The 20,810-nt window shown below is 42.9% G+C and overlaps 2 protein-coding genes across 3 annotated transcripts in view; one reads left to right on the top strand and one right to left on the bottom strand.

Moving 5' to 3' along the window:
- The window catches only part of FAM20A (FAM20A golgi associated secretory pathway pseudokinase), an 89,286-nt gene that overhangs the window by 59,047 nt on the left and 9,429 nt on the right, over nucleotides 1–20,810 (top strand). The window lies entirely within an intron of this gene.
- PRKAR1A (protein kinase cAMP-dependent type I regulatory subunit alpha) overlaps nucleotides 8,295–20,810 on the bottom strand; it is a 30,850-nt gene continuing 18,334 nt past the window's right edge. For both annotated transcript variants that reach the window (XM_061615628.1, XM_061615627.1), the window contains 5 exons: nucleotides 19,925–20,083; nucleotides 17,205–17,265; nucleotides 15,675–15,796; nucleotides 14,892–14,973; nucleotides 8,295–10,729 (listed from right to left, as the gene is read on the bottom strand). In XM_061615628.1, the coding sequence (XP_061471612.1) occupies nucleotides 10,557–10,729; nucleotides 14,892–14,973; nucleotides 15,675–15,796; nucleotides 17,205–17,265; nucleotides 19,925–20,083 (597 nt within the window). In that variant the 3' untranslated portion in view covers nucleotides 8,295–10,556. The remainder of the gene's footprint in view (nucleotides 10,730–14,891; nucleotides 14,974–15,674; nucleotides 15,797–17,204; nucleotides 17,266–19,924; nucleotides 20,084–20,810) is intronic.

Here is a 20,810-nt window from a genome sequence, read left to right as displayed (position 1 = left end):
ACAGAAGAGGGGCCAACTGTTAAACCACTCTAGCCACTGGAGCTGTCAGGGGAATAGGAGTCCCCTAATAACTCTTAGCACCCTTCACAAACTACATTTCCCAGGATTCTTTTGGGGAAGCTATGACTGTCTGAGTCAAGTAAATGTTTGGCATGGATGTGGCCACCTGATTCACCAAGCCAAACAGCTGAGAGTCTAGCTTTCAGAACATTGACAGTTGGTTCTTACTGAGCATGCCTGTGATTATTGACTTCAATGTTAAATTTCTTAAATTAATTAAAAATCAGCCAGGCATTTTTTAAACTAACTGCAAAAGATGAAGATCAGAGTATGGCACAAGGTCAGTAATAGGATTAGTGGTACTCTGAACATGGCTGATGTTTAATTAATTTCAACAAATTATGAGACCACTGACAGAAAAAAGTCCAAGAGGGGTCTGGATTTTTTTTCTTGTTTTACACTTTGAACTCTTGATTCTCATGAGTGTTTTGTGTATCACCATGAAAACTTACAGGGTTGTTAAGCAAGTGTTTCTGAGTTCAGAACTATAAATTTTGTAAGGTTTTACATGGGAAGCATCAGAATGGCATGGGGGGGTATTTTCAATTTAACACTGCAGAATGCAAAAAATCCATGCTGGCTGTAGTATACTACTCTTGTGGCTGTATAAACAAAGATTTGCCCTTTTCTTAGGATCAAGGGATGGACGTAATCAATGCCATCACTTTGTGACTGAGACAGTATGAAATGGTTGTTTAATCAGTGTCCCTGACGAGGTAGTCAGAGTCATTGACTCAAACCACATTAGGCTCAATAAAACACATTCAATGCACCATTTAGGTTTCCTCTTCAATTTTGAGGTTTACCATACATGGGCATTCCATACTATCCCAATGCAAATGAAGTATGAAATACCCTTGTGGATACTGGCTTTAGTGTTTCCCACCCTCCACATATTCCTCATTAATGGCTAAAGAAAAAACAAACCTAAACTTCCAGGATAGATTAAATATTTAAATAGATTTGATCTGTTTGTAATTTTTCAACAAGTTACATGAGTGGAAGTAGTGCCCTTATAATACTGAGTCCCCTAGTAAATCACCACCCATCAAGCCATCCTCAAAACCATTCACGCTATCAATGAGAACCCTGGTGTTTCACCCAGAGGTTGGCATAGGACACTTAATTCGTCTAAACAGATTAGTGCTTGGTCAGCCAGCCTACTTTTCAATCTCAGCCCTATACATAATTTTAAACAAAGTGCAGATTTATTTGTTGCTTACCAGTTGATCAGCAAGACACATGCATGGCTGACGTTTGAAGTTTACACGTCTATCTAATCTAACTATATTGTTGTAAGCCCTGAACACATCGTGCTGTAGTTTACTTAGCCACAGACAGGTGGTGATGTGAACCACAGCATGACCCAGCCATGCTGGGCTCAAGGCCGGGGGGGGGGCAGGGGAAGGGAGGAGAGTGAACAGCAGTGGCCCAGTAGTGCTGGGGTTAAGGTCAGGGGAATGGGGAAGGTGAGCAAGCTTTGGCAACCTGGGCAAAGGGTTGGCACGTGCACACGGGGGCGGACCCTCTAGTTTTTCAAGTAGTTAAATAAATTGCAACATAAAGTTATAGGCAGAAATTCCAGTAATATGGATCCTATACTGACATGATTACCATTTACAACAGGGAGAACACTTCTCATTATCATTTATAGTTATATCCTGTCCTTATGCTGGGCTCCTATCCAGGCCACCAAGCAAGTTTGCATGGGCCTCATCTTAGTAACACTGCAGTGCCAGGCACTCTCAACTGGCCCCAAAGGTGTCATGTCCAGGATGAGACTGAGGAACCAGACCAGTGGGTGAAAGCAATTCAGTTTTTATTAGAGTGACATCCACACAAACGCTGCGCCTTCTCATAAAGCGCCACTGACTTACAGATCCTGCGACATGGAAAGATAGTTGACAGAGCGAAGTGCACTTTCCCGCCCAACTCTTAAGTAGGACCCAAACGGGCGCGAAGCCTTTCATTCCGCCTCAATCCCCCCTCAGGGGCCACCTGTCTCCCGCTCCCCCTTTCTTGTCTCTTCACTCGTCGTAGAGTACGCGGTGAGGGGGGAAGCGCCGGCCCCTCCCCTTCTGAAGATTCCGACTCCGGTATGGGTGTAAGGGGAGGTCCAGGCGGAGGGGGAGGCGTGTGAACTTTCAAGGTTGGCTCCGAGACTCTGGCGCTCCCAGGATCTCCGTTGCTGGGCAACCCTATCTCTGGACATTCCTCTCCTTCTCCTTCGCTCAAGTCTGACAGGGGGCTCCCCTCCCCCTCGTCTTCTGACTCTAAATCCACGGGACCCCAATTCCGCATCCCGACATCATCCCCTCTTCCAGGCTGAGCCCCCCCCTCTAACTGGCTTGGGACGGTGGGGAAATAACTCATGAAACCGTTTCACTAACTCTGGAGCGTGCACATCAACTTCATTTTCCCAACTCCTATCTGCAGACCCGTACCCTTTCCAATGGATCAAATACTGCAATTTCTTGCGTCTTATTCGGGAGTCCAAGATGTCCTCAACTTCGTACTCCGTCTGCTCACTTACCCTGATCGGAGCCCCTGGAGGTTCCACTGGCTGCAACTCACTGGGGGGGGGCTGCTTTGGTGAGCAGAGATCGATGAAACACAGGGTGTACTTTGAATGAATCGGGTAACTTCAGCCGGTACGCCATCGGATTAATTTGAGTCTCTATTTCAAAAGGCCCCACCCTCTTATCTTGCAGTTTTCTGCATTTGCTTGGCATTGGGAGGAATCGAGTGGACAACCATACCTGGTCTCCTGCTTGAAGGGGGGGGGGCTTCTCTCCGGTGTAAATCGGCAACTCACTTGTACTCCGTCTTGGCTTCGTCCAGTTGTTGTTTCAGGGTCTGTTGGATGGCTTGTAACTCCTGTAGAAATTCTTCAGCGGCGGGCACCAACACTCCCTCCGAACTGCTAGGAAAGGCTTTAGGATGAAATCCATAATTTGCGAAGAACGGGGTTTGCTGAGTGCTGGAGTGTAAGGCGTTGTTGTAGGCAAACTCTGCAAAATGTAAATACGAAGTCCAGTCAGTTTGTTGGTAAGAAACGTAACAGCGTAAATATTTCTCCAAAACGGCATTCAAGCGTTCCGTCTGACTGTCTGTCTGGGGGTGATGGGCAGACGAGAGTTTTAACTCCGTCTGCAGCTGCTTCCAGAGCGCCCTCCAAAACTTAGCCGTAAACTGAGTCCCTCGGTCCGAGACTACACTGTTGGGCAATCCATGCAACCGGTAAACCTCCTTGATGAATAATTTGGCCGTTTCTTTCGCTTCTAAGGGCCCCGGGCAAGGGAGAAAATGTGCCATCTTGGTAAGTAGATCCACCACGACTAGAACGGCAGTCATCCCTTGTGACTTTGGTAGATCAGTTATAAAGTCCATGGAAAGGTCCTTCCAAGGCTCACTGGGGACCTTTAACGGTTGTAACAGCCCTGTTGGTTTTCCCGTTTGATGTTTAGCTCGCATACAAACCGAACAGGATTTCACATAGTCCTCAACGTCCCGGAGCATCTTCGGCCACCAAAAGTCTTTAGCTATATTCTGAATGGTTTTGTAAATCCCGAAGTGTCCTGCAGTGACAGAGTCATGGCACTGGCGTAGAATTTTGAGTCTTAAGTCTCCCTCTGGCACGACCCTGGCTGTTTTAAACCACAACAACCCATCTCGCCAGTAGAAATTCACCTCTGAGTCTGGATCCTGCCCCACCTCGTGAATGTACTGCTGCATGCCCGTCCCTTCCCGTTGGGCTCTTTTGAGCTCTTCCTCCCATGAAGGTTGGCATGATCCTAGTGTTAATTTCTCCAGTGGGATCACGTACTGTGGCTGGTCCTGGGGCTCACTCTCCTTAAATTGCGGCTGTCTGGACAAGGCGTCGGCTCTGATTCTTGGCTTGGGCGTGATACTTAATCCAGAAGTTGAACCTGGCGAAGTACTGGGACCATCTGATCTGCCTCTGGTTCAGCTTCCTGGCCGTTTGCAGACTTTCCAGGTTCTTGTGGTCGGAACGCACTTCAATTTGATGGGAGGCTCCCTCCAAATACTGCCTCCAGTTCTCAAAAGAGTCCTTAATGGCCAGTAAATCCTTCTCCCAGACCGTGAAGTTCTTCTCTGCAGGCTTTAACTTTCTAGAGAAGTATGCGCAGGGGTACAACTCCTTTCCCTCGGGATCTCCTTGTAGCAAAACCCCCCCGATGGCAAAGTCCGAGGCATCAGCTTCCACTATGAAGGGACGGTTCAGATCAGCGAAGCGCAAAATGGTTTCGGTAGTGAATTTCTCTTTTAACTCCTCAAAAGCCTTCATAGCGTGCTCCGTCCATTGGAACTTTTTCTTTCCCCTTAAACAGTCGGTCAGGGGAACCGTTAGTTTGGAAAACCCCAGGATGAATTTCCTGTAGAAGTTAGCAAACCCTAGAAACCGTTGCACATCCTTTTCGTGACGGGTTGCCCCCAGTCCTTTATGCAACTCACTTTCCCTGGGTCCATCTCCACTCCTCCCGCTGAGATTCGATACCCCAGGAAGTCCAAAGACTCGAGGTCAAACCCACATTTCTCCAACTTAGCATACAGGTGGTTTTCTCTCAGTCTCTTTAACACGGTTCTTACGTGTCGGTCGTGATCCTCTTGATTCTCCGAAAACACCAGGATATAATCTAAGTAACAGATTACATACGTGTCCAGTAAGTCTCTAAATACATCGTTCATGAATTTTTGGAAAATTCCTGGACTTCCTGAAAGCCCGAACGGCATGACAAGGTATTCAAATTGACCGTAACACGTGAGGAACCCCGTTTTCCATTCATGTCCCTCCTTCATTCTGATTAGATTGTAGGCTCCCCGCAAGTCCAACTTCGTGAAAATCTTGGCTGAACGTAGCCCATCTAGCAACTCTGAGGTTAAAGGCAGTGGATAGCTGTTAGGGGTGGTGATCTGATTCAGTGCGCGGTAATCATTACACGGCCTGAGCTCCCCCCCCTTCTTCACGAACAACAAAGGCGCCCCGGCCGGAGACTGTAACGGGCGAATGAATCCTCGCTTCAGGTTCTTTTCCAAGAACTCTTTCAGAGCCACCCTTTCAGTCTCTGTGAGTGAGTAAATCCTTCCCGACGGTATGCTGGCCCCTGGCACAAGATCGATCGTACAGTCGTAAGGACGGTGGGGGGGTAAGGTTTCCGTTTCCTTTTCGTCAAACACATCTTGGAATTCCTCATACTTCGGAGGGAGCATCGCAGGCGTGCCCTCTTGTATGACTCCTGCTAAGGTGTTCTTGATTCCTTCTGGTTGGCAGTTCTCCTGACAGTACTGAGATGTGAACCACACCACCGCCTCCTTCCAACTTATTTTAGGCTCGTGCATGGCGAGCCAGGGCATCCCCAGAATCACCTCAAAGCTTGAAAGATCTGACACGTACAGTGAGATGAGCTCTTCATGCCCGGGAATTTGAAGCTTCAATTCCTCCATGGCTTGCGTTACCCCCCCTGACTTCAGGGGTCTCCCGTCAATGGTCTCCACGGAAAGGGGGGTGTCCAGTGTCCAGCTAGAGATGCCATAACGCTTGGCCAGCTTTGCGTCGATGAAGTTGGTGGAGGCTCCACTGTCGATTAAGGCAGTAGAGTTGAACATCACTCCTCTGGCAGTTGTAATCCGCACAGGTGGAACCAGCACTCCTTTGGAGGGAGGCTGGGTCATCGGGGGGCCTTTGTACAACGCTGCCCCCAGCCCACCGGCCTTCACGTGGACTGGGTGTTCTAGTTTTCCGACGGCTCCGTCTTCCCCTTCTTTAGCCCACAGTCTCTGGCCATATGACCCGGTTTGGAACAATAGAAACATAAGCGTTCTCGGCGGCGTCTCTCTTTCTCTTCTTCCGAGAGCCTTGGTCTGCCCCCCCCCCGCCCTTCGGTCGCGCTACCCGTCGTTCCCGAAGTGGAGGGATTCTTGCTGCGAGACGCCGAGGCGGAGTATCTAGGGGCCTCCTGTCTCTTCTCCAGTCGGTGATCGATCTGCAGGCACAGCCGAATAAGTTCTGGTAGGTCGGTGGGGGGGGCGGTCCTGGCCAGTTCATCCAGGATCTCTGCGTTCAGTCCGCTCCGGTACATGAACATCAGGGCTGCCTCATTATAGCCAGTCTCTTGGGATAAAATTTTAAACGCATTAGTATACTCGGAAACAGTTCCTTTTTCTTGTTTCAGAGCGCCTAGCTGCCGCGCTACAGTTTCCGCTCTTTGCGGGTCTTGAAACATCTCGGTCATTTCTTGTATGAATCCTCTGTACCTTCCTAGAAGAGCATCCTTTCTCACCAGATACGGAGTCACCCACTTTGCAGCTTCTCCCTCCAGGAGGCTGATCACGAATGCCACTTTAGCCCCATCACCCGGAAATTCTGCATTCCTGACATCCAAGTATAGTTCACATTGAGCCACGAAGGTTGCCAACTGATCACTTTGTCCCGCATACTTTGGGGGTAATCCAATGGGCACCTTTACCGCAGCGGCTGGAGGGGCGGTTCGCATCCGATCGATCGTGGCTTTCAAGGCCTGATTATCCGTTTTCAGCGCCTTGACTGCTGCCAGCAAGGATTGAACATCCGTCTGTAAATCAGCCACATTAGTCCTCAAGAGTCTCACTTCTTCCGTCTCAGAAGTGGGATTTGTTCCCCCCTCCGCTCCCTTTGACATCTTGTCCTCGTCCCGTGGAGAGAGCGTTGAGAGTGATTTAGGTGGCTCTGTCAAGCTGTCAGGTCCAGGATGAGACTGAGGAACCAGACCAGTGGGTGAAAGCAATTCAGTTTTTATTAGAGTGACATCCACACAAACGCTGCGCCTTCTCATAAAGCGCCACTGACTTACAGATCCTGCGACATGGAAAGATAGTTGACAGAGCGAAGTGCACTTTCCCGCCCAACTCTTAAGTAGGACCCAAACGGGCGCGAAGCCTTTCACTCCGCCTCAATCCCCCCTCAGGGGCCACCTGTCTCCCGCTCCCCCTTTCTTGTCTCTTCACTCATCGTCGAGTACGCGGTGAGGGGGGAAGCACTGGCCCCTCTCCTTCTGAAGATTCCGACTCCGGTATGGGCGTAAGGGGAGGTCCAGGCGGAGGGGGAGGCGTGTGAACTTTCAAGGTTGGCTCCGAGACTCTGGCGCTCCCAGGATCTCCGTTGCTGGGCAACCCTATCTCTGGACATTCCTCTCCTTCTCCTTCGCTCAAGTCTGACAGGGGGCTCCCCTCCCCCTCGTCTTCTGACTCTAAATCCCCGGGACCCCAATTCCGCGTCCCGACAAAAGGGCACGGCTAGCTGAACATGTTGCAAACATCTAAAGCAGAGTATAGGGAAATTCTGGAGTAAGTTGTATTAGAACCCTAACCTTACACAAGAGCTCATTAAATTTGTGTCATTGTTGTCATACACACATGCAATGCCTACCAGTACTGGTGAGTTGCGTAGAAAAGTGGAACGAGTGCCTCAAGAAGGTGCAGTGCTACTCGCCAAGTTGCAGCAAACTATTCTACAAAAATTCACACACGCCTGGCATTTCTGAAAGAGAGCTCACATCTACAGCCACCTATACAGAAGACTGCATCCCATGTCACAACTATTTAACCCACAAGTCACTCACATGAAACAAAGATCGTTCAAGTGAGAAGCAGCCCACGGAGCTCTCATTCTGCCAGAGAGGTGATGGGATACCAAGAAGCCAAAGACAGTTATGAACCCTGTTACTAAAGACACCCACCTTCAAAAGAGCTAATACGCAAGATAAAAGCAAATCTAACTCACATTTGCTTCACTGACTTCAAGTATCAAGTGGCAGACATTAATTCAAGAATGTAATAAACAATGGTCTTCAGAGGTTTACTTGGAAGTTAATAGGAAAGAAGCCATAACTTAACAAGTCTAACTTGAAATGAAAAGAGTTATCAGATGTAAACTGCAGGTAACAAACTTAAGAGCCAGTGCAGACATAATGCCAACCATTCTTTAGTTATGAGCAAAAGGTCTCGAGGAGGCCTCTGCTTGACTATACTGTTCAAGGGCAGTAGATGCCTTAAGGTAAATCTAGCAAAAAAACCTATAAAGCCATCCGCCTTCATATGTTAGGTTATGGAAATGCACCTGAGTTATGGTTAGCATCAGTTAAGAGTGGGGAAAGAGCAATCATGCAGCCCACCCGACTAGTCTGCACTGGTCCTGAGACTTACTGCAAAACAGTAAAATAAAAACACTGATTACATTTAAGAATTTAAATCATTTTATTGCTTTACCTGCCATTAGGACAATCTATAACAAAAGGAATATATTAGCACATACAGTAAGTCAGACTTATAGTCAGGTAACAATACAAAAATGGTCCTCTGGTTGACTATAGCACTCCAGGGCAATAGTTCGTTTTAAATTTGCCAAGGTGACCTAGCAAAAAGATTACTTCTAAAGCCCTGAATGTTAGCTAAGGCAAACCATACCAACTGTGGATTCAAACATGTTTAAATTGCACACAAAGGTAAAGCTTTAACTGTGATTAATATTTAACTCAGACATAGCTGGTTTATCTTAAAATCTTGTTGGTAAAACTACAAAAGGGAGTAAACAGCAAGCTAAAAAGACGCAGTAGTGAAACTTGATTAAAAAGCCTTATATAAAAAATGTGCATTTTTGTGGCGCTCTAACTAGCTTACATAAGATTTAAAATCTTTTTGGTGCTTTAACAAGGATCAAATCAAGCTTCAAAAATAACAAGGGTATAAGGGGGAAAAAATCCCTGGATAGATTCAAACTGAACGAAGTCTTAGAGAAAAATAGCATTTATGGACTCCTGAAGAATTCAGGCTGATATCCTCACCAGGTCTTTAGAGGACAGACAGAAGTAATTCACAATGTATATTTTACATTTTATCTGTATCTAGAAATGAGGACATATCAATACCCTCCCCCAGGGTTTTATTATACTAAGGTTCCTATTCCTCAGACTCTGCTAATCATGTTTAAACTTTCTTCTCAGCAGCCAACAAGTCAGAAAGGTGTATACCAGGTCCAGTTTCTGGAAAAAAGCAGGGAGGGAATTGGGCGGAGGCAGGGGTATCAATAAGAAACAGTTGCAGAACTAATGCAAAATACTTGCTGTCACTCCCAAATAAAATCCTACACTAGTTTAAGATAATTTACATGTTTTAAGGAAACTGAATGCCATACATTATCCACCTGTGAAATTCCATAAAGCTAGAGGGCAGCACAAGGTGCACACAAAATATTGTAACACAAACCTGGTAAATACTGAAATACATTTCAGACTTGACAACAGGGTTAACTTTCTTAAATTATTCTGTCAGACCAGTATGAGAATATGCGACAAAATGAAGTGTTGTTCAGACCAAATATTTGAAAAAGGTTAGAAGTTACTAAAACTTCTGCATGGACAAAAGAGATTTAGCAACAACAGTTAACAAGAAACAGGACACTGATTTTCTGCTTAGCCTTTCACATGAGCCAGATTCTTGTCATCTTTCTAACAGGGATTGTGTAGTCCATCCTGAACTGAATGCCAACAGAACCATTGAATTCTCTGGTTCCAAAGGCAACGCTTGGAAGGAGCAGACAGAAGACTAAACACGCAGGACACATCCTTCAGTTTCCTCTTCTACATACACTGCATGGGGTGTACTATTTGGCACCAGCTAGGGAGCAGTGCAATTCTTATGCCAGTGTGAACACCAATATTTAGGTGTTTAAGCCATCAGCTGAGTGCTAAGAAACTGCACAGAAAAAAATAATAGAAGGGGCAAATATGAATATTCACAACTGAGAACATGCAAAAAAGGTTCTCTGCGGTAAGAATATCAGCAACACTGGCAGCAGCTGCCAGGAAAAAAAAGGCTTGTACACAAAAACCTGACAAACAATAACCAAGTTATCTTGAACCAACTGAAATGCATACAGGTGCACCAAACTATCAAACTTCTAACTGTAGTTTTACTAGGAACTGATCTCAGTAAACCAAACCAAAGATAACCATATCCAGAACATTTATGCTGAGAAGTTGAGCTGAGAGGGTAAGTTTTTCTGTCTAAGAAGTACAGTAGAAAGTGACCATAACCTAAAAGAAATATAGGACTCGCCAGCTGAGAAAGGTGTGCCTCTTAAAAATTCTCCACTGTTACATCCTTATGTTACATCTATGGCAATAACCATGGCACTAGGAGATTTTCCCAGCAGAAGGAATGGCAGTCGCTGCTCTAGTTGGACACTGTACATTGCACAGAGAGAAGCAGTAACAGCAAAAAGTTGCCATACAATTTTCTATTTATTTTAAATGGTATTGGGAGCACCAAAATAAATGCTCTAAAATTTAAAATGGTGCCACGAAAAGCAAGTGATTTCTTTTTTCCCCCTCCCTCAGACTGACAGGAAGCTGCAATAGCCAGTGGCCATGTGGCTCTCTGCACAAGAGTAATAAAGCAGTCTGCATCTGTGAAGCATGTATTTGAGAAGAAGGGAGACTTCAGACAGACAGAGACACAAAGCTGTTGTACTGCTGGATGTTCCGCTTGAGAATATCCGAGCATGGACCCAAGACACGCTCAAATCGGGGCCGGTCGAGCTTTACACATTTCAATGGGCCACGAGCAACAACGGTGGCAGCACGAGGACGGTTCATCAACAGAGCTATTTCACCTAAAAACAACGAAAGAATCATTTCAAAGGGGACAAAGTAAAGAGTGGTTTTAAATTGATCAACAGACACTCGCAAAATAGAAAAAGTATTGTTATAAAAGTATCCCAAAAATATCATATGATGTAAACGTATTTCAACCTTACGAATTATGGATAGATATGCCAAGGCCCAGAAAGACAGAGAGAAGTGAGCGCTTTCTGTTATTTTCCAAGACCTTCCCCTTCATTTTTCCAGTGGAAAATTGCAAATTTGAGGGAAAATGGGGAAAAACTCAAATGAGGGAAAAAACAGTCTCTTTTAGAATTATTGAAATGCTTTTTAGGGCATGCTTTTAAAAGTTTTACATGCACTTTATTGTAAAGTAATCTACATCACGTGAACTCCAACATTTGCGTGAGCAGATCTGCATAGCTTCCAGCATCAACCCAATCTGCTCTGAGGGGTCCCCCATTCCTCTGAAGCAGATGTGAGGGATGGGCACGAGTACAAGTGGAAGTCTGTTCTACTTGTGAACTGACACAATTGGATATCGCCCAATATTTGGTAGTTAAGGTATTTTTACTCCACCTGTCGCAGCAGCACATTACATGACATTTATTCTGGGCTTGTTTAGATGCCATGCTAAGCCATAGTTCTGTATTATAAGAACAACCCTAGCCTCTTCCCAGCCTCACATGTGATCATGAGGAGTTCTACATTTACTTCGGCTTGCAGAGTTGTTCAAACCTGGTCAAACTGATTAATTTTAACTATGGTTAGTGGAAACAAATCAACTTCAAACAGTTTATGAAAATGTTTGTTTTCACTAATCATAGTTAATTGTAATTTACTACAATTTAGGGTTCAGATAACATGCTAACTGTGGTTAACCTAAAGCAGGCACAGAACTTTCCAATCTCCTCTTCATGACCATGCTGGAGGAGGTGGAGGCAAAAGCATACAAACCCAGAAGAGGCTGGGCTCATTCTTGTCATGTCAGACCATGAATCATCATCTCATCCAATTGCAGCCTCTGTGCACGACAATGTCAAAGGAGTCCAATGTTATTCTAAAGTTTAAATCTGGGTGGAGACCCTTGGTGACCTGGCAGGGCAGACTGTTATCTGGCCTTACTCATGGGTCAACTGACAGGTGAATGGGACATGTTGTGTGCAGTGCCTCCCAGGTGTCTGATAGCCAGGGTTGTTGAGTGCATGGGAACTGCTATACAAGGAGGACTTCCTGTGGGGAACTTGGCCAAGCGGCCAACCCAGCTGCATCTCTACCTGCTTCACACCTGATGTCATATATGAGAGCTATTAGGCAGTAGGGGTGGTTTGGGGAAAACAACCAAATTGGGACCTGTGCCGGGACAAATTTAGCCTGTGGGCCAAAGGTCCCCAGCCCTGGTTTAAATTAATAGCCTGATTTATTGACAACGGCATGAACAAGCCAGAGATAAAAATTGTTTGCATCCAATGGTATTGCTCTATTTTTGGAAGGAGTATATCACTCCAGAGCAGACTTGGGGAGGAGACTTGAGGGCAATGTGTGTGTGTAGCAAGGGGGGGAAATCACTAGAAATGCCTCCCCTCCCTGCCCTGTTCTGTCAGTGAAGCAACATTGTAGGATACAACCCATTACTTCTTGAGAGCTGGAAACATTATTAAAGAGGTATAAATGCCTGCGGTGTCTATAGACCATTCCACTGTTGCCTCATGGTGTTGCAGATTTTTTGTATTGTTTCCTCTGTTGCTGGATAATGTTGAGTGTGGAGAAGAGACCATTTTTAAACTTAAATGATAATTTCCTTTTGTTTGTTACTATACTGGTGGTTTCTGTTTTAAACTTCTATTTTTCCCAATTAGAAAAAAAAATGTTTGGTACCTTAGGGTCAGCAGCTTCCTGCTCCAGTTGTAACATTGGGTATATTTGCAGTTACTGTTTAAATAAAGCTAAGGCATTTATACTTTTATACTATTTATTTATTACATTTATATCCCTCCCTTTCTCCTAGAAGGGGCCTAGGGCAGCAAACACACTAACACCACTCTAAAACATCTTAAACAAAAGACTTTAAAACATATTAAAACAAAGCATCTTTAAAAAACAGCTTTAAAAACATCTTAAAAAGCAATTCCAACACAGATGCAGACTGAGATAAGGTCTCTACTTAAAAGGCTTGTTGAAAGAGGAAGGTCTTCAGTAGGTGCCAAAACAGAGATGGTGCCTGTCTAATATTGAAAGGAAGGGAATTCCAAAGTGTCGGTGCCACAACACTAAAGATCCACTTCCGATGTTGTGCGGAACGGCCCTCCTGATAAGATGGTATCTGCAGGAGGCCCTCACCTGCAGAACACAGTGATAGATTGGGTATATAAGGGGTAAGAAAATCTTTCAGATGTCCTGATCCCAAGCTGTATAGGGCTTGTACACCAAAACCAGAACCCTGAACTTGGCCTGATAGATAATGAGCAGCCAGTGCAGTTCTTTTAGCAGCAGAGTAATATACTGTTTTAATGTATCAAACAGTACAATTTTATGTGCTAAGTTATTTTTAATGTTTTTAAAGAAGTTTAGGATGTTCTTAAAGAAGTTTAAAACTGATAAGAAAACAAGTACTGCAAAGAAACAAAACAGCTTTTCCCCATTTCAGCATTTCCAGAAATGTTACATCTAATCAACATTCAAGGTTTCCACTTCAGGCCTTTTTTTAGTATTTCCTATGATGGGTAGTACTTCCTATTCTCAATCTTATTCTCAATCTCAATCAATTCTCAATCTCTATGTGGGGCTGCCTTTGAAAATGGTTCAGAAATTACAGTTTCAAAATGCAGCAGCCAGGATGTTAACTGGAGCACGACGCAGGGAGCGTATCAGCTCTGTGCTTTATCGACTCCACTGGCTCCCAATTTGCTTCCGGGCCCAATTCAAAGTGCTGGTTCTGACCTTTAAAGCCCTAATGGCCTTGGACCAATGTACCTGAGGGAAGCTTACTCCCGTATGTACCTGCCCAGGATTTAAGATCATCTGCATCTGGTCTCGGTGCCTAGAATGAAAGATGCTAGACTGACAGGCACGTGGGAGAGAGCCTTTTCAGCTGTGGCCCCCCAGCTTTGGAATACCCTACCCCAACAAGCCCGCTCTGCTCCCTCCCTGATGGTTTTCCAGAGACTTCTGAAAACCATCTCATTCCAGACAGCCTTTGAGAGCGACTGAAGGTACAGCCTGATTTTAGCCTTCCATTTTAATTTTACCTCTTTAGTCCCTTCAGTACCACTCCCCTGTGTGTGTGTGTGTGTGTGTGTGTGTGTGTGTGTGTGTGTGTGTGTGTGTGTGTGTGTGTGTGTGTTGTATGTTATGAATTTTAATTGTATTTAATGTATTTTATTTTATTTTAATGTTTTTGTGATCTTTATTGTGTACAATATTATTATATATGTGTTTGATTTTATTGTAAGCCGCCCTGAGGGCCCTATTATAGGGTAGAAGGGCAGGATAAAAATATTTTAAATAAATAAATCTATCTTACAGCAGGTAATAAAAATAAAACACCAATTTATTTAGTTAATACAATGCAATAGTATTTCTGATATACCAAACCAAAGTTTTAGTTAGCACAGTTACGATGCAGAAACCAACCATGGTTTAAAACCAGCTTCTGAATCCTGGCTTGTCTGGAAGCTATTCATGATGTCTTCCCTGCTCACATGAAGGGGGGAGCAAAGGGGCTGTGTGTGGGCACATGAAGGTTATGCATATCCTGGCTTATTAAGTCATGATTTAATCATACAAATATGATCAAATATGTTGCACACCCATGATTCAACTTGAAATCTGTTTTGCTCTGAGGCTTGTTCCAACTGTTACTAAACTACTGAATTACTCAATTATGCACAATTTTTTCTCTGTAGCTTTTGTGTCATGGGTTAAATATAATCAAATTGATTTCGGTATTTTCTTACTGCACAGTGTGATCCCATGATTCAAGTTCCACTCTGGGAAGGGCAGTATTATGAGTTTATGTGCTTCTGTGGCCTCATGAGATGGAAAGGAAGAGAGGGAAGAGAAGCTAAGGGACAAAGGGTGTGTTTTTTACAAAAATACCATTATGTCATCTGCACTGGCCTAGGTTTTACGTATTTAAAGAACATTATCAACTTAAACAGAAATAAAACTCACCAAAATAATCAGATGGCGCAAGTCTGCCCACTTCAACGAATTCTTCATGCTCTGACCTGCGTTGTAACACAGCAGCTGTACCCTTTAAATGAATTAAAGGGTTAGTGGCTCAGTTTGCTTTACCAATTATATGCAAAAGCAAGTTTCATGACTTAGAAAGCAGACGCTTCCCCATTAAATTACCTGGCTTATCCTGTCCCATTTACATCTAAGACACCTAGTGAAAGAACATATGTGTCTGGACCTTTTGTCCTCCAGATGTTGCTGAACTACAACTCCCATAATCCCTAGCCATTGGCCATGCTTGCTGGGGCTGACTAGAGTTGTAGTTCAGCAATATCTAGAGGGCAAAAGGTTCCCCACAGCCAACATACACCATCCAAAAGCACATTTCACAATTAAACAAAACATTCCTACATGTATAAATTCTGCTGTATCAGGATTTTGAAAGGAGACATTGTCCAACTACGATCAAATCTGTTACCACAGAAAGGAATTTGCAAATGCATTTTTTTACATCCAGAGAACAGTATTTGTGCAATCATGCACTGGTATTTGTACATGATTTTTTTTTTACAAAAATAGAATTCACATATCATATAGAGGAGCATTCTCCAACCTGGTGCCCTCTAGATATTATTTGAGTACAACTTCTGTCATGTTGACAGCCATAGTCCAAAACATCTGAACACCAGGATGAGGAAGGATGACAAGTAATTGAAATAAATGAGACAAATATAGTTGCAAGTAGCCAATTGCAGCAAAGCATGTTAAAATACTCACCTCTAGTATAATGAAGAACTCATCTCCTGGTTCTCCCTGCACCACAATCTTTTGTCCATCTTCAAATTGTACTGGCTCTAAAGCATCAGCTACTGTGAGACGCTCCCATTTGTCAAGGGATTCTAAATAAAGATAAACTATTTAGCTTATTTTAATGTATTCCCAAGATTTAGGATTAGGTCACCTGTTCAGCTCACATAGGAATCTGCTGCTCCCACCTGCATTCATACAGCAACCTATTCCACCATAATCTCTCCTACTGCCATGAACAATTTAATCAAATCTATCACATTTCATCATTTGGCAGCTGTAGTTTTAAGCATTGCATTTCAACAGGGAAACAATATCCAAAGTGTGGTCACAGTGCTTTACAGCACTTGAGGTGCATGCTAGCAGACAGTACATGCTAGCAATAATGACGAACAGCCCTCGTATCTGCAACGCTTTTCAGGAGCAACGTGAAAATCCTTTCTTTCATTCACATTCAGAATTGGTGCAACACTACAGTAAACGCTCAGAAGGAAACCCATAGAAATGAAGAAAGATAATTTGGTTGAACTTTTGTCTACCTATATAAATCCAGGGAAAGTTCTCTGAAACAAGGCCAAAATTATTTTGGTGTGGGTATTTTTAGTTTTCCCATACATTCTTCTCTATCTCAAACAAACCAATCAATTCAAACAAATGGGTTTGTCCTTTTAAAAAAGAGAGGAAAAGTTAAAAGTTTGTTACAATTTTCTTGACACAGGATACTGGTGTTAAAGTTTAAGAATGCGTACTCTGCGTACACTAGAAGATAGAAATTACTGAGCATTTGCACCTGACAAATGCCAGGATAGGCCATCACCAGCTGAATAAGCCAGGGATCCTCTTAGCCCTGTGGTTTAAGGAAGGCAAAGCATGCAACCTCCTCACACACAGCTGCTACAGCTAGGAAACAAGACCCAGCACAGAAAGATTCTGGAGCAGTGTCTTAGCCCAAATTAAGCCATGTTCTGAAGAAGGGATATTTGAGAAAGAGTGAAAAGACATAAGGAACAGAAAGTGGTAGAAAAAAAAGAGTTCAACTGAAAGGAAATGGGGGAAAGGCTACTGAGTAGAAATTAGTAAAAAGTAAGAATGGGGGAGGGGTTGGGATTAAGGAATACATTGAAAACAGTTGTGGAAAAAATAAAGAATAGGAGGACAGGTAGGATAACAAATGAGACTGCTGTGTTGAAAAAAGGATTTAAGAAGGTGGCAGCTAGGTCCTACATACAGAAGCACACATTGGGATAAGAAGCCTGCTTTCTCCTCTATTCTGCAACCTGGAGTAATCATCAGGCTTACTGCTTTAAGTCACCAGTAGCAATTAGTTCCCTGAATTTTTGTCTCTGTTTATGGCAACATACATGCAAGAAAGAAAGCCCGCTTTGTAGCACTAACAAAATTTAGAAGAGTAACAAACAAAGCAAGATGAGCGCAATCAATATTCCCTCTAACGGTCACAGAAACATCTAATATTGATGCTGAAAAATTCTTCATACTCACCTAATATTGACACTTTACTAAGAAATTCTTCATACATCTTTCTCTTTCTCAATGTGCTACCCTGGGAGAAAACACGCACAAATGGATCTGAAAATTACTCTTCTGCTTAACATCTTAGAATACCAAGAAAAACTGGATAGGGCATAGAAACGTTCACAATGCAATTCTATTCATGTCTACTCATAATTCTTTCTGAGTTTAATGGGATTTACTCCCAGTTAAGTATGCTTAGGAACATAGCCTTAAAGGTTAATCTCTTGTGTATACCTATCTCATATAAGCCCTATACTTCCTGGAAACACACAGTTTTCAATCATAGCTAGGTTGGCTTATAATCTCCAACATTAAGACTGCTCTCCTATATCCACTTATCTAGGAGTAAGCCCCTACTGAATTTACTGGACTTACTTCCAAGTATACCTGTATAGGTTTGCACACAAATAGTCACCACAATGGACTGCATCCAACACTGTCCATGTGTGAACTTTAGCTCACACAATGGGACTTTACCTTTGTCACTTCCCTCCTGCAGCCCTCTGTGCACCCTCAAAATCTGTTTTAGGTTTGGGGGATCTTCTGCAGAAGACTTTGGGTGGGTGCAGGAGGGAAGGGAGGAAGGTGAAGTCCCATTAATTGAGTGAAAGACCACTTGTGCAACGCTGGATTCCATACAATATCCTGTAGCAATACATTTCATGGGTTGATCAATTAGGGTTTTCTTCTGTCCATTCACAATCTACTGCCAGTAGATCTATTCATCCATCTACCTTGCCAGTAACCTCTTGCTAAATGTTATGTTTCCATGAAAGAACAAATTAGTGTAAATAACAATAACATACTTTATATATTCATGGCTTACAGCCAAAGCTGTGAACAACCAGGGACTGATCTATTTATAGGTGTCAGTGGCTATGGAAAGTAGATGACAGAAGAACTGCTATGCAAACACAAATTATTTGAGAAATAGGGTCAAAGGGCCCAAAGAAACTCAAACTATTCATTTCTAATGAATAGTTGGGGTGGTATTTAGCTGTGTTTTACTCACACAAGACTTCCTCTCATCCCCCATGCACCCTCAAGATCTGCTCCAGAGAGCTAAGGGGCCCTCTAAAGCAGATTTGAGGGGGCATATGGAAGAAAGAGGGGAAGGGGAAGTCCCACTGCATGAGAACTCCACTTGCATGATGTTGGATAGAACCCTTGATTTTTACTATTTTAGAAAGCTGCTTATTAAAATTAGTTTATGCATGAGGCTACATATTATTAAGCCAAAAAAAGGAGAGTGCTTATGTTGGATCAATTTGCCAGGCTATCTAATTTCACAAATTAGTTATTTTGTTTTAATGATGTCTACAGGAGCAATACAGAAAAAGCTTGTACCTGTACAGGCCACTACATAGCTCCACCTGAATGGTTTAGCTGTACAGCTCAAAATCCATGCATGTATATCAGTGGCAGAGTCTTTGAGAAGCCTATCAGTCCATACATCCCAATCAGGTCACTTTTAGCATTTATGACAAAGTAAGCAGCAAAAATGTTTACTTTTATTGAAGTGTCAGTTTGTTCAATTTTACAGGTGGCACCTTTTCTTCATTAAAAACACTTCAGTTAAAAAAGCTCGGCTGAGATTTAGTAAACTAAAAACGCATGGATTTCATTATCAGTGTGTGAAGGAAAATCTGTCTCTCCTTTATCCATATTTATCACTCAGAACACCCTGTGGGCAGTAGTCTTCTGGAAACTAAGCTTCAAGTATAAATGCAGTTCTCTTGAGCTAATTTTAAAATTAGTTTTAGATGTTGCTTTGATGTTTTACATTTGAGCTTCTATTCTAAAAACTTAAATTTCTGTCACTGAAATCAATACAACTTTAAAAAGTGTTAAATGGTAGCGGATCACACCCTTACAACTATGGAACACGGTATTGACCTTACAACAGGATGGGGAACTTTTTTCAGTCTGAGGTGTACATTACCCCCGGGAAAGCTGTTTGGGTCACATTCCAGCTGTGGGCACACCCAGGCCTAATTACACACCCCTCACACACAAACTTTTTTCTTTGGAAACGGAGGCATATATTTAATTCTCAGCAACCTGACTCAAGTTACACCTTTCATTTTCTGCAAAGTTTTGTGTTCTGTTGTCATTTTTACACCTTCTCTGTCCTGACTGTGCAAAAGGCAAAAAACTCAGTAATTCCAGAAGACGACTGGCTTTGTCCAGATAACCGGAATGCATTGCATGCTCGTGCATATATATATATACACACACACACATACACACACACATTTTTTTAAAAAAGAATACAAATAAGGTCAATGCACAGCTGAACTGCATTACAGCTGAACTACCTTGCATCTATTTTACGCAATTGCATCCCAAAAATTCACACTATACATGAATTGCAAAATGCATAACCAACTTTTTGCATTTTTGCAAACGCAAGCCTCCTGAGACGTTCTCTTCTCTGCTTTGATCGTCTTGCACAGGAAGGAGTTACAATTGTACACTATGCACAACAAAGTCCTTTCCCCTCTCAGCTGTTCCCTGTTGAACAGTGGAGGACCAGGTGTGTAGGCACATCTGGCCAGGGGGCCCACCCCTTCTTACAAATTCCAATAAGCTTATGGTGATTCATGAAGACTTCAGTTATAATACAACAGCAAAAAAGCCACAATCCTTCTCATATTCATTTCTTTCAGAACATTAAAAATACTTACCATAAGGATTCTTCTATAGCTGTCTCTATCAATACCCCACAGTTTCACATTAGTTTTTGCTTTGACAGTTGCTGCTCGGGGTGTTCCATAGATCAGTGCAAGTTCTCCAAAGCTGCCCCCTTCCCCAACACTGGTGGCCCATTCATTGTTAACATATACCTAAGGAAGCAATACACAAAACTGAACAAGGGCAGGAATTTTGCTGCAAATATAGCTCAGAAGCCCCGATATATTGATGTTCATGTCAGAAAATATGGGATGGAATATTTCAAAATTGGTTGAATATTCCAGTTTGGATAATACTGTAATCACTTTTCACAGTAATGTTTCATAAAACACATGTGCCAAGACGTTCTGTTTCTGTTTTGAAAAAAACCCTATCATTAAACACCATTTGCTCAGCTTCTGCATAACAATCAAGTTATCAAGTGATTTATTGAACAGGTTACCTAGTGTGCCAGGTACTAGCAATTTGTTTTGAGATCTTAAGGCAGAAATCTTACACTTGGGAATAAACTCCACTGAACTCAGTGGGACTTGCTTCTGAGTAAGCATATAAAGGATTATACTGTTAATATGTTTATAATCACTTCTACCCTACTTTGAGCACTAGAAAAGCAGTTTCAATATGTAAATGAAAATACAATTAGCAACAAAGACTCTGAAAACCTCTTCTTTTGGATTTTGTAGTACACAGACATATTTCAGAGTCTCAGTTTAGCCTGACCACCAGCTTATGGTATGTTTTTGTTACTGAATTTTATTGTATTTGACTTATTCAAAGTGGCTGTTGTAGTGTGATTTGAATTGTATGCTTTGCTGTTTTAATGAAATTGTATATCTATTTCTACTTAAAATATTAAATAAATAGGGTTTAGAAAGGGCA

The sequence above is a fragment of the Rhineura floridana genome, chromosome 3, assembly GCF_030035675.1.
Source record: "Rhineura floridana isolate rRhiFlo1 chromosome 3, rRhiFlo1.hap2, whole genome shotgun sequence".
Classification (NCBI taxonomy): domain Eukaryota; kingdom Metazoa; phylum Chordata; class Lepidosauria; order Squamata; family Rhineuridae; genus Rhineura; species Rhineura floridana.
The sequence above is the reverse complement of the archived record's forward strand: the minus strand, read 5'-3'. Positions and strand labels throughout refer to the sequence as shown.